The 15149-nt window shown below is 38.6% G+C and overlaps 1 protein-coding gene across 2 annotated transcripts in view; it reads right to left on the reverse strand.

Moving 5' to 3' along the window:
* The window catches only part of LOC121907139 (receptor tyrosine-protein kinase erbB-4-like), a 349464-nt gene that overhangs the window by 68014 nt on the left and 266301 nt on the right, over positions 1-15149 (reverse strand). For both annotated transcript variants that reach the window (XM_042426534.1, XM_042426533.1), the window contains exons 14-17: positions 13685-13778; positions 8263-8417; positions 5746-5790; positions 2407-2539 (exon numbers count right to left, since the gene is read on the reverse strand). In XM_042426534.1, the coding sequence (XP_042282468.1) occupies positions 2407-2539; positions 5746-5790; positions 8263-8417; positions 13685-13778 (427 nt within the window). The remainder of the gene's footprint in view (positions 1-2406; positions 2540-5745; positions 5791-8262; positions 8418-13684; positions 13779-15149) is intronic.

Here is a 15149-nt window from a genome sequence, read left to right on the forward strand (position 1 = left end):
GAGACGCACATATACACACACACAAACAAGAAAACACAGATGTCTTAAAAATGACCATTTATATTCACACACACATGCACACAAACAAGTACTGTATGCTATTCCACCGTGCAGGGAGCTGTTCAGCATTAGTGGTGCTGAATATGTTGAGGCTGTGTAAAGCACAGTGGAGCTGTCCACCTTGTCACTCTACAATGTGGTGCTGAAACACTGAATGATGCATAGTTACACAAGCCATTCAGTTATGTTACCATGCTACAGTTGAAACATATCTCACAATAACAATTGTGAGACAACAGAATGATGAGTAAATACTCAGACATGCTGCTCTGTTTATTAGAAATGGTTAAAAAGACAAAGATAAAACACAAAAAACATGAAAAAATAGCTACTGACCACCGTTTGACATACAGTACAGCATTTTCACAGTGAGAGCTTGTATGGTTGGATTGGTGATTGGCAAGTGTCCCCCCACTCATGAATGAAGGCATTGTTCAATAGTCTGTGTGGCCTTGGTTATCACAAAGACTTTGACAGATAAAATTTACTGTAATGTTACTACTTTTGACTGATCTGATCTGATCTATGCAGTGTCTTAACCCTCGCTGGCAAGTTTTCACACTTCATTTGGTATTACAAGCAATCAACAAACCTCCAGTACATGATTTGCAGTGGAATAAGATGGAAAACACAATTTAATAGAAATGTGAAACATCTGAAAAAAAGTAGAATTCTCCTCTTCAAGGCCAGAAAACAGATGCAGACAGTATAGTTTCATTCAGAGCATGAGAATTTCATTTGGAATCTTTATTTTGAAATCTTTGAAGATTTCATGGAGCACAGGCTTGTGAACTTTGCATTCATTCCTAAAGTTGACATTTGCTTCTACCTTTGGTGCAGCTTGTAACAGCACAGCCCAGTAAGCTTGGGTTTGATTGTTTAAGCTGCCAAGGTTGCTCATAAAAGTGTGACTGTTAAGATATTTTTCTCACATATAGTTGAACACATACACAAAAACTTTGCTGTATTGGATGAAAAGCATTTAGAAAACTGAAATGCTTTACATAGACCACAGGAGTGTTGTGTGTAGGTTTATTAGTGCGATGCATGTAGTAGAGGTTTGTAAACTTCCGCCTACATCTTCGGATCGCTCTCAGAAAAATATGTTTCTTAAATGTATTAAATACTTTCAGTTTAGGCATTCAGTTAACTTTTAACATTGTTGGTGGCACATTTTATTATGCCGTCATTAAGATTGACAGCAGACTTATTTCTCATGCAGGTGTATATCCTAAGTATTCTTTATTAACCATATAATGTGGTAGAAGCATGCCTCTGTAATATATTGAACATTAGTGTAGCCAGGACTGTGATTTGTCTATGTAACCAAGAAAAAAGAGAAGATTACAAGTACTCAAGAGAGAGAGTATAAGTGTCAGCCATGTGAGAGGAATATGTGCATGACAATATGCCATATTAGTGCTATTTTGTCATTAGAAGCATCACTGATACTTGATACTGTGCTCTGAAGAGTGAGAAAACAGTAAAACAACCTTATTCTCACTATAGACACACAAGTGCATTAAATGATGTACTCTTCGTGTTTCTAACAGAGGGGAAAAGTGCTTTCTTCTCTGCTAATTGTATGCTCCTTTACCTTTTCCTAACAGAAGTGTCCTCTCCAGTATACTATGACAAAATCAACACCTGAACCTCTGGGTTTCTGACACTTTTCTACCTCCGCAATCTCCGTCTGGAGACATGAGAAATCTGAAAGACTGAAAGAGAGAGAAAAGATGTCTCCATCTTTTCTCTCTCTTTCAGTCAGACTTCACACACACACGCACACACACGCATCCACAAATGTACACAGACTTGAAAGCACACACATATGCGTTCAACAATGTAGACGTACAAAGTCAGACAAAAGTCTTCAGGCATTTCCTATGTTTTGATCTTTTTTTTTCTTCAGAAATGAATGAGAGACTTCGACTAAAAGCTGTCAATCATGTGCTGAAGATAATTTTGCTCCTCTTTTAATGAGAAAATCTACAATAAGAATACCCTTTTCACTAATTTGCCTTCAATTTTGCATCTCATACTGTATTTCTCATATGCTTCCAATGCTTTCAAATCTCTAAACCCAAGGTTATGGCAAGGTTATATTTATACTGTATGTCTTACAGATTTCCCAGAACTCCCTCACAGTAATGCAGTAAAGACTCATTTATGCCAAAGTAAGATAAGTAGTAGTAGTAAGCAGTAGTAGGTGTCATACATCTGTCTCTTATGTATTATGTTTTGTCTCAGTCATGCACAGCCTCCTGCCAACATGATCTTCCAGTGCTACAAGCAGCAATTACTCCTTTCTCCGTTTATCTGTTTTTCATCTACTTTCCTGCTCACCTCTGTCTCCAGGAAGCGACGAAGGGCTCTCTTCTTCTTAATGTTCTTCCGGCGCACAGACACCGCTACGCTCAGCCCCATGATCACCACCATGAAGAGGCCACCGATCACCCCCGCTGCGATCAGAGGGGTTCTTAGGACAAGAAAGTGGAAAGAAGGAGGTAAATGAGTGAATGATGAAGACAGAAGAGGATGCAGGCGATGAGAATGCATGAAACATTATCACCAGGAGGACAGAGACAATGACAGAAGGGGGGCGGGGCAGACAGGTTGAATAGGTTGAGTAGGAGCAGGGAGGAGAAGGACAAAAACATAGCAGTTGGCATCACTCTTACACTGCCATGTGCGCACACACACACACACACGAAACAAACAAGCAAATAAACAAACATGTCCCTACAGTATATGCTTACGTGGGCGATCCTTAAAAAACCTCTTCACCTTCAGTTTTTGTCTATTTTTCCACTAAGCTTCAACTGGTAACAAATATCCCTCCATACCCTCTCATTAAAACTGAGGCTGAGATAAAAAAAAAAAAAAAAAAAAAAAAATGGAAATAGCCATCAAAGTGAATTCTCAGCACCACACCAACGCTGTCATGTGAAATCAAGCTTCTCAATAATTTTCCTGATATGCTGCCCAAACTGTCTACAGATTTGCTGCAGAAATGAGGAGGAAGAGATGGTTTCCCAATATTCCAGCCCACACTCCCTTTTTTGCTGTAATGAAAGAACCTAATTTGGTCAGGGCATACTCAAGCTCTCCCCTAAATCAGTAAAAAAAAAGCTGTTATTCAGGATTGTACTGAAAGGATACACCCTATAAAATGTTATCACAGCCAGCCATCTTCATGGCAAGTGAAGAACTATCTCCCCCTAATCTCTTTTTGGCATGCACAGGGAGATAACCCCTAGTTTGGGGACTTAAACATGCGGTTATAAAGAGCCGGTGAGAACTAGAGCCTGCCCAATAAATTAGCCAGGCAAATATGGCCATTATTAGCTTATTGCAGACATGTTGGTACCTATACCTATATATATATATATATATATATATATATATATATACCAGAAATTGCAGTAAACATTCTTAAAATTTTGTTTGAGGTAATTTAGAAACAGTGTCACCATTACATAGATTGTCTACCAAAGAGTAGTGACAATTTCCTTCCTTCTACTTAAGAGGGTGTTTAGACAGAAGTCAATTTTAGAGGCACCATGATTGCATACAAAGTCGATGGAAAGACAAGATTAAACTGCCCAGAGCGGTGTGGATATATGCAAACATTTTGCTTTGGTTTCTGCCTGAACATACCTTTATATGAAAAGATCGATATGACTCTCATATCTGTCCGTTATTATGAAGTTAGAGCCAGGAGAGGGATAGCTTACCTTAGCAGCCACCAACACCCTCTCAAAATAAATTAATACGTTATCTCTTTTGTTTAATAATTGACAAATGAAAAAATGTGTGGAGTCTATATTTCACTATGTCTCTTTTTAGAAAAACAAATAAATCCAATGGTAATTGTGAATATAACAAATCAAACAATGCTGACCCGTAAATGTCACACACAAAAAAAGTCCTGATTCACATGGTCACAATGGCTGTTTCTGCAACAGTATGTCAAAATCATTTAGTAATCCAGGAATCCATTTCAGAGCACATAAATAAAGTATGATGAGCATGAGTCAATATCTCGTAATCTTCCATAATGGCTTAAGCAAAAGGACCACTAAAGGCCAGTGTGCCACAAATAGGGACATATCAATCAGCAAGAAACGCCACAGAGGATTTGACGCATGACCAAATGTCATTTCAGCATCAAGATCCACTTTAGATGTCTAATCTGCACGCTCCACTTACGTGGTCTTTCCAGCTAACATTAACAGGTCCCTTGAGTGATTTGATAAAATCCAGCTGTGCCGTAAATGCACTCAAGACATACAGTTCTAAAGATGGCCCAACAAGCCACCTTTGCACATGGTCAGAGATGCATTTGACCACATTAAATGCAATGTTTCTCTACCATTACAAACATCAGAAAAGCAAAAAAATAAATAGTACAAAAATAGTAATCATATGCAAGAAGCCAACCAGCGAATATTGAGATAAATAGGCAATTCTGATTACATGGTATGTAACCATGTTAGATGAGGTATTGTGAAATATTATCAGACTAATATTACGTTACATGAGTAAGTGACAGATTAATCCATCTTAATCAGATACGCACACAATCCCTAACACAATATATATGGTAATACCAGGTGGAACGATGGCCTTTAAAGGCTTAGTGTAATCAGGTGTTTCTGATAAGCCACTCACAGACATGCTCAAAAGCCAATACCTCAAACACCTAGCAGATTTACAAGATGTGTGGCAGCTCAGAGCAGGCAGCTAAACCTGAGGTTAGCCAGAGGTCTACTGTATCCAAGCCACTGCTATCAGAGATGTGATAAGGGCTGATCCGCTCACCAGGTCAGCTGATAGTTACATTCCCCCCACCTGCTGCAGGAAAATACTTTTTCAGGAGAAAAGGTGTAGATTTTGATCAGTTCTCTTAAGGGGGCGTGGATTTTTTAGATGGTATCTCCTTCACCATCTATCGTAATAATTGTGGTAAAAGATTTAAGAAACCGAATATTGATCACTAAATACCCCAAACAAAGAAACAAATCTATGTGGCTTTGATTTATGATGTCTGTTTGTCTGTCTTTCTACTGTAACAGTATGACTTCTTTTTTACAAGCAGCCATTATTGTTGCCTCCTGCTCCACCGCTACTGCAGACAGTTTAAATGCATTTTCATTTTCTCCAGACTTAGTATAAAGCCATACATTGTCTTTTAGCATTCTTGTCCTGTCCTGTATGTCTTTGTTCTATTTGGTGGCAGTGTTGTAGATATCCAGACGCACATTTTGTTGTTGTTTTTTTAATCATCCCCCAAACGACGCCTAACAATTCTCAGCGCCACCTGATGCCAAACAGTTTCTCTTATGAAATCTTGAATCCATTTGCTATAAACTGTTAGCAGCATTGTGTTCCTTTTTCTCGCCCTCGGCCTCAGAACAAAAGCAAAAGCGCTATCAATTGATCAAGAACCAGGCAAATTGCTTGTGCACAAACATAAAAACACACACACACACACACAAGCATGCATGTACAGAGAGGCATTAAGGACACTCACAGGGATTTTGGGCCTTAGAGCTAGCCATTAATCACAGACTTTGCTTACTGGGATTCCTCTGTGTGCGTGTGTTCGTGTACATGGTGTGTCTTATTGTGTGAGGTGTTTTTGATGAGTATAAAGGAACTCAACAGAAAGTAATTTTGTACCTGTCCATCCAGCCAATACAGTCTTGCAGCCTTGGTCCAATACACCTAGGTAAACAAACGGAGCAAAAAAATAAACAACAAATACACAAACATTCATATTTCACCATAATATCTCTAAATGATGAGATCCTGTAATGTTACAGCAAGGACCTGTGTGTATCCTCTTATCAACCCAGTTAAACAAGATGGGGTACGGGATGCATACAGTATAACAGTTGGCAGTGCATTATGTAAATTCATGGTTGTTCTCTATGCTAGACCTATAGATATATTGTAGGCTGCACTATTATTATTTTCTGGTTTGTATTTTCAATTTCAATTGTAACATATTGAATGACAGAAATATGTATCCATGTTGATAATCAATCAAAAACTAAACCTGTAACAAGTGTATTACATTTCTTTGCTATGGATACTTACCTTCATTAGCCTTTTGCTACACTAGCTCACTCAATAATGTAACCTAAGTAATGTGGAGTATAGACTTTTGCAATAGTGAGATGCCCATAATGCTGGCTAAAATTAAATTTTCCATGCAGCCTCACTGTATCTCTGCATACATCTCTGGCAGCCTTCACATGTCAGCAATATGATAATATATCATAAAATGTACATTAAATCATCATTTATTATGCACAAGGAAATAATAAAACATGCACAGTTTAGGGCAAAATACTATAAATGAAACATTTGAAATTGTAGATATTAAAGATGTAGTTTTTAAAGATTTATATTCCCTACTTTTTTTTTTTCTTCATTTTTTAGTAGTGATGCACTTGATGTGTTTTACTGCCTGGTGGAAGCTGGATGTTTTAACCTGAACCCTTTGTGAATACAGCTGCTGAACTGAAGCCTAGTTTCTCTTCAGCAGCTATTTTGTCTGAGAACTCACTGAACTGACCCCGAGTTCAGTTTCAGTGTGTGTACATGGGTGACAGATAAAAAGATGAAAAAGTTGTGTTATGTTTTAAATTTCACCCGTCCTCCTATGTTTTTTTTTTTTTGTTTGGTTTTTACTTTATTCATAAAGCACCTTTCAAAACACAGTTACAAAGTGCTTAAGAGATTAAAATGATAAAAAAAATAAAGACCTGAGCTGCCTAGAAATAAAAGGCAGCTCAGGTAAATCAAGAAATGCTTTCTGATAAAAGTGCATTTTAAGAAGAGACTTGTTGGAGTTTCAGATCTCCCATTATATGCCACATCTGACAGATTTGACACTAGCTCCAAAAATTTGGTGTCTCCTCTGAATATTTAGTAAGGGATATTGGTTTCATTCCTGTCTTCCTGTCTCTTTCTCTTCATCTGTCTGTCTCTCTTCGCTCTCCCTCTCTCATCTTGCCTTTTTGAGAGGCGGACCTGCTTATGAAGCTGTACCTGTGACAAAGTGTCAGCCTGGTGTTTTCCATTCACGACTACATTGTTATGCTCCAGCGAGCTGGAGGCTGTCACTCAAGAGAGGAGAAATAACACCCAAGGAAGTGACATAAACTCCCTGTGGACAAAACTCCCTGTGAGACAAAATGTTGTCTCACCTACCCTTGTTGAATATTACATTGAGCGATCAGTGGCTAGTGAGCAATGGAGATTGGCAAGAGACTTCACTGACTGCTCTCATTTCCAATCTTCCTCTCTTCTATCTCATTTTCTGATTCACTTTTCTATTTATCCCTCCTGGCTCGCGAGATGTCGGATTATAATTTTATGTTTGCAGGACATGGATACTGAACAGGAATTTGTGTGAGAGCTCTTCAACCACAACTCATATGAAAGCCAAATGTACTTACAAGAGGATGAGAAAATTTAGCGAGAATATTCTGTTAGGTCAACCAGAAAGCGGCAAAAACAGAAAAATCCATTTGAAATTTTTCTTCTGAAATAGGTGGTGCTGAAAGCTTGGTGATGTAGTGACTTCTTGTAAGCTTTTTTCAGTACATTTTACAATTGGTCAATGGTGCCAATGTGCGTATTAAAGCTGGCCAAACTCAATACTAAAGCTCAGCACAAATTTACTTCACCTCTGCTAGCAAATCCACTAATTGCGTCGATGCCTTTGCAATATTGACTTTGGTACTTTGCAGTTAGGACAAAGCAGTACTGGGGTTGGGGTGAGGGTTATATGTGAAGTAAGTGGAATAATAATATACATAATATGAACATTCACACACACATACCTATGTACATACCTACGTACGTACACACACACAATATGTATATCACTTCCCTCATCAGTTCTCTGCGTTAACAGGGATTACAGTAATGACATTATCTTAAATTGTGTGAGGAATTCAAATTTCCAAGCTTACACCATGTTAGACACAAATGGTAGAACTGTATATGTATATATATTTATTTATATTTTTATTATTGATGACATTTAACAACACCAGACATCACTACTGTTTGGTTCCGTCCATCTTGTACAGACTGAAGTAACAGAAGTGTCTTCCTTTTTTGAAGTAATAATGAGCATTGACCACGACATCTTTAACTAATCCTTGTTCTGACAGCACTCACCCCTGAGTGCAGTTGGCATGGCATGGATGGCATTCATTGTTGGCCTCGGCGTACTTGAAGATGAAACTGTTGGCACCTTGCAGGCCATCGGGACACTTTTCAACACAATTGGGACCATCCTTGAAATGAAGGCATTTCACACAATGGTCTGGGCCCTGTGGAAAATAAAACAAAACTGCTTTTTCATATGCACATATTTATTTTGACAACATACTGTAGTTCTGGATAAAATTCATATAATACAGGTCTGAGAAGTAAGTTAATGACCATCAACAAGGTGCTGAGCTGCCATTTGGCAAGGCACTAAACTGACAAATCAAGGGAGGCCTGCAAGTCCGTTCACATGGTATATTCCTCTCACTTAAACATATATCCAACTCACCCTTTTAATCACAGTGGTGTACTTAAGTTGTCAGTGCTCTGCTCACCTGCCGCCATGCCTTTCACTCAAAGCTATGCTATTACTTGCTGCCGCCGCCACTGCTGCTGTTTATATAACATTTCAAAAGCCCCACCTCCACCCCAGAGTCCACCTGCAGGCTCTATATACCTTACCCTAGAGAGAAGTTGGTATCATCGCTCCGCACTCCCTGCCATGCTGAGCTTGATGTTTCCTTTTGAGACGTAAGCCATATACATATTCTACATTTGCATGATAATTAATTTATTCCATCTGTGTTGGATGACTGAACTATTGTTATTTTATTAATACAGATGATGACTAGTAGCATGTATAATTTCTGACAAAGCCTGTTCTGTAAGAGTTTGGACATTGCATTATAGCAGTATTACAACACTTATAATAAAGAAAAATTTGAACTGAAAAAAGGCAAGTTAGTGGCAAGTGGAATGAATGACTTGCAAATTCTGACTTCTTCATGACTCATGACTTTTCACCAGGTTCAGTTATCTCTGGTGAGCCCGGCTTTCTCAACAGGAAGCGCAGAAAGTTAAATTTTTTCTATGTGTAGAGAAGATATACCCTACCTATACTTGACAGTGTTAAGTCGGGCATAAAGAACAAATCTACAGTGTAACAAATTTAGGGGATGAAATATCTGCTGTAGCCTCAGTTTGCAAAGTATAATGACCAATGAGTATATTTCTCCTTGATCGACTTGCCTAGTTTGTCTTAGTGGCTTTATAGATTAAATTGCTGTACTTGCATCTGGGTAGCAATGAAAGCTTGAGAGTGAAAGAAAGATAACAGGGAGTAAAAGACAGAAGGTGAAAGCAGCGAGAGGAGAGACAAGGAAACAGAAGTGCAGTAGAGTAATAAGGGAAAGAGAGACAGAGTGTGGACATGCATACAGAATGCCAGAGCAGAGGAGAGAGGCAGTAAGAGCGAGCGAGATATAGTGTGAATAAGAGAGAGAAAAAGAGGGAGAAAGTGGGACTGTTGAGGGGGGAGGGAGGCAGGGAGGGAGGGGGGCAGACAAGACGCATAAAGCAGTGTGAGCGGAGCAGGCAGATAATAACCATCGCTCACAGCACACACAATGACCATAACAATCCGCCTAGAACAGGATTTATGGAGCTAATATAGGCGAGGGAGGAGGTCGGGGAGGAGAGGAAGAGAGGCGAAGAGCTCTCCCAGACAGGCCTCGCATCATCAACAGGCCTAAAGAAAATCTCATTGACAAATAGCACACGCACACACTAACACACACACAGTAACAAAAATAAACACACTAAGTGGAAATCTACAGTAATCAACAACCATAACCAAATTCCACACATGGACGATAATTAACATAAGAACATACATTACAAACATATTGTTCTCATTGAACAAGGAGTCACCAAGGAAAAGAGATGATAGCGAAGGCAGATAACTATGCTTTCCCAAGTGGAGGAGTGTTCTTGTATGAATGCTTGATCATAAATAACCTCAAGTAGTATCTGTGAATGGGCACGTGTGTGTGCGTGTATGAATAATCTCAAATACACTGGCTATCGTCTGATGACAATATAGCCTCTGGGGGCAATGGCCAATATTTTGGGGCTACACCGGATATCTGGGCTTTCTCTACCGTGTGCTGGTCATTGTTTACAGTCCGATTAGCAACTGGCTAAAGCAAATTGAAAGAGTTCTGTTTCTTTTATTACACGAGTGGAATGTTTCTCCACACATTACACAAACATTGATACTTTTTGTGGATGTTTTAGGTCCAGACAACATTCGGCTAATGTGTTCCACCTCTTCCACTCCCCACATGGACTATTTCTGGAAAACCAGAAACGGAAATGGAAACCAGAATGCTTCCGATACCAAAATCTTGTCCCTTGCCTACAGACTTTGAATTCATATGCAGATATCTGTTTATAGAGATTAGTGTATGAGTGACTACTAATGCTTCTGCTTGAGTTCTTTGTAGCCTTTGTGTGTGTGAATATGCATTCACCCTGGCATAATTATGCAAATTGAAAGTCTCGCTGCTCTCACTGGCTTTAGCGTCGAGCCTGGCACTTCGCTTTTATGAGTGTCTTCCCACCTGTGGCTATTAGTGTGTGTGTATCCAATAAGCCCATCACATCAGCAAGCTAAATTATGTGACAGAGCAAACAAACACGGTTTGGTCCAGCAGGGTATTGGGACAACCAAAAAATGACAGGGAGGCACCGTGTTGTGACCAAAGTACCCTGCTGTAAATTTAAATTAGCCTGCTGGTGTGCTTCACTAAATGTTTGCCTGTATTTTCCTTCTCTTCTATGAGCAAATCACACTAGTATCCCAGGCGGATTAACCGTTACTCTTTATGGTGTCAGAGCTTATACCTAACTTCAAACAGCCACATAAGAGCCACATAAAAGGCTTTTCAAGTCATGATCAGGTACATGAGTAAGTATTTACATGATATTTTACTGTGATATAACATCATACTCTATCTGACATTGTGCTATCTACTGGAGTCCTTAAAAATGCTCTCACACTAAAGCCACACCACAAAAACTTTAAGCATTGATGATATGGTGGAAAAGATAAAATATGTAGAGAGGAAAGGAGGTAGAAAAACGTGGGACAAATTAGAAAAAGATGGATGTGGTACTGTAGCTCCCATGAATAGGACACTAGTCAATGACACAATTCAATGTCCACTAGGAATATAAAGCCACCCCACTGAATTTAAGTGTATTTTATTTAGGTAGATGTCAAAGTGAACCGTTTATATGTCAGAAAATGAAATTTCTCTCAGATGGCAGCAGTATATTGCCTGAGAGAGTGGAATGAATATAGGACCTGACAGACATGCAAAGTATCAACCTCATTCAAGAGGAAACAAAATATCTTTAAATATATGTCATGATGGTACTATAGTAATTTACACAACAGCTTTGTGATTTTTCGAACTGATCAGAAATATAATGGAGAAAAAGTAGGAACTAGGACAGAGGAGGAGAACTGAAGAGGTTAGAGGAGAGAGTTGAGATATATTTTCCTCACCCAAGGACATATTTCTTAACATTTTTGTCTAACTAACAAACTAATTAACTGTCTTTTGCAGAGAGACTGTTCTGCAAAAGTATTCAGTGTGATACTTGAGTTGAGCTCAACTAAACTGAACTAAAGTTTTCTAGTACCTGTTGTGAGATGTAAGTGGAAGCTCTTGCTCCTGTCTTTCAGTAAAGACAGAGTGATAGATGGACTTTCTGAAGATGAAATGAGCAACAACAGCAGCAACATCAGATCTAGCATTCATCACATATTCTGTTCGTAACAGGGCCTGTATTCATGGCTATTGTCATATCTCCAATCTCCCTCTACACAGGACATTAGGCCTATCAAATCACCATGTGTAAACTGCAATGTAATTACTATGGGCTCTGTGGCCATAACATGATTGCTGTAATCCATTTGTGTGCCTGTGCTGCACATGTGATGTCTACACAGGGTCTCTATCCCAGGGGAGCTACCCTGGGACATTTCCATAATACACACCTTGACAAGTCACACACATACACATGCACAGACACACTCAGGCGCAAATACTGCATGAGAATGCACGATACTTGTATATGAAAATTACACCTTAATAAAGACATATTGAAACAGTCCTGGAGAAGTCACATTTATTAAGTCTTATTTAAATAGATATAACCTTTCATATGCAAGCCTGAAACCTTTAAGGGAATAATTTATCTATATGGGCCAAAAAAAGATAATGATGTGAACATAGCCCTATTGATTTTACATTTGTTCTAATTAACTAGTTGAGGCATGAAAATATTTACGCTGCTAATTTAAGTCATTACAGAGCACTTATGTGCACAAGTGTTGGCTCTTGTTTTTAAATCACTTTTTTTTCCTCAAACTGCTGGAAGTAACCTGCAGGTTTCCATATTATTTTATTGCATCCACCTTCCCATCACTTGTCTAAGAGAGTCGACTGCAGGGCTGTGAGGTATCAAGTGGTTAGCCAAGTATATAATAGTCAAACCAGCAAATATCCTCCAACAACAACAACCGCACTATACTCAAGCCAACAGCCACAGATGTGCTTACTTTGGCCTTTGCTTTCCATGCTCGCATACAGACATTACTGTGGCTTTGGAAAAATAAAATCATGTTCCACACTTCTAAACTTTATTTAAAAAAACTATCTGACAGGGTGTGATGGGGCACAAACGACAGCACATGGCCCCTTTGGCTTGCATCTGTCGCAAATCATCCCTCTCTATCAAACAGCAAGATAGGATTTTAAGAGAAAGCGCAGGGTCAAGGGCCTCATGTGGCTGTGGGTGTAATGTGTAGGAAAGGCAGACAGAAATGAAGGTCAGGAATTTTTTTTTTCCCACTCTGGCATTTTTCTAATGTACAGCTGCTACCAAACAATCTTTCAACAAGCTGCTATGCTTCGCTAAGAGCTTGTGCAAACATTTGATAGGAGTATAAATGTCTTTTGGTTGAAAAAGCAAACAAACAAAAAACACACTTATGGTCAAAAGAGAAAAAAAGATATTACTGTTACTGTGAATGTTTGATAGCTGACATAGAATAAAACCAGAACCGTACAATGTGCACACATTAACGTACTGAATGCAAACACACTGCAAATTAGCATACAGAATAATGCTGAGCTTAGCTAAAACAGCATGCACACAACCCCCCCATCACATTAAAAATATAAACCTTGTTTTTTAGTTTTTTTAATAATACTACTGTTTACTGGCACATTATTAGTCTTGACTCTGTGGCTTCTAACTTTACAGATAAAGTGCTGTTTATTTTTTCAATAATGGAAAAAGCCTCCATGTATATTACTTTTTTTATGCTGAATGCTATTCCTCTTTAACAACTAGATAAAAGGAAACAATTACAAACTGTTCAAATAGCCGAACTCTTCTCAGTCTATATTCACAATGTGAGTGGAATGAATGCTTCAGTCTGCCTCACTACTGCTGTCTCTAAGAGCAAGCTTACCGGACCGTGGCAGGTCAAAGAGTCACCGTCAGCTCGCTCACACTGGGCATCACACTCCACACACACTGACCTGTTGGCATACTCTCGGATATCCCTGAGAGAGATGAAGGAAAGGGGGGAAGGAGGGATTGAGACAGGTGGGGAATAGAGAGAGAGATACAGGGGTGAAAGACAAGAGGGGGAGCACAACATTATTTGTGAGATATAGCACAATGAGAATGTCTTTGTCTCCCAGCCAATCTGGATGTAATCTAAATTCATCCTGTTATTGCCATTTTAATAAGATGGGTCTATTTGCTAGAATATGAAGGGAGTGAAAAAGCTGATCGACAAGACTTAAATCACTTTTATTCTATTTGACCGAATCATTTAACACATTTATTTAAAATAAAGCTGTGCTAAGCAATATATGAACATAAAAAACATCTGTTTTAACCAAAATGGCGTGGCTTATGAAAGCAAGGACTGTCTCAAATCATTAATTTTCATTATTCTGATGATAGGTTTAGTCAGTGGCTGGAAATGTAAGAGAAAAGTATAAAACTGGGTGTTCTGAGGACCCATAAATTATGAACAAGGCGTTTACACCACATTTACCCCCACCAAATTCTAAAAGTAATAATGCAGATGTAATGCAGATAACTGTTCAGGCAGGCACGGAAGTCAGTTTATAGTCACATGTTCCATACATCTTCCAACCATATCATCATCATATCACCTCCCCAGACTTCTCCTGTATTAGCAGTCAGTTGTTTGTATATGTTGAATGTTTCTTTGTAATATACCAGTCAAAAGTTTTTTCACATCATCCTATTTCCTTGAATGAGAAACTGTGTCCAAACTTTTCACTGGTAATGTATATTCATCAAATGTTGTATATTTCAGGCTCTGCCAGGTGTGGTCTGTGTCAAGTTTGCTAACATTTGTTCCAGAACAGCATATGAGCAGAGCCACAGCACCAAACTAAAACGCCTACTGTTGCGATAAATGGTTAAAATCTTGATGTGAATGTCCTGACTGACATGTCTATAGTGTTTTATTATGTGGCTTTTTAACACTTATTGTTTTCATTGTTTCATCAAAACATTTCTTGATATCAACTATTTTCTCTGCTAATGTGCCTGTAAAAAAAAAAAGAAATGGCTCTGACATTAAAATTACAGTTCTCTGAATCTGTCAGGTGATTGAAAAGACACAAAGCATAACGCAGAATTAACATAAAAACACTGCAAAATTACATTGTGACCGGTCTACATTTCATTATATGGAATGTAAAAAACTCAATGGAAGCACATTTTCATAATATGTATGTCAGCAAAATGAGTGGAATAACCAAGTAGACAATGTGTGCAATCTACGAAAGAAAACAAAATCCAACAGCAATGATCTGTTGAAATCTTGCTAAATGTTCATCTCAATCTTAATTATTTTCCAGAGCATTCTCTTTAAGAGCTTGAACTGAAGT

This window comes from Thunnus maccoyii, chromosome 11 (assembly GCF_910596095.1).
Source record: "Thunnus maccoyii chromosome 11, fThuMac1.1, whole genome shotgun sequence".
Lineage (NCBI taxonomy): Eukaryota > Metazoa > Chordata > Actinopteri > Scombriformes > Scombridae > Thunnus > Thunnus maccoyii.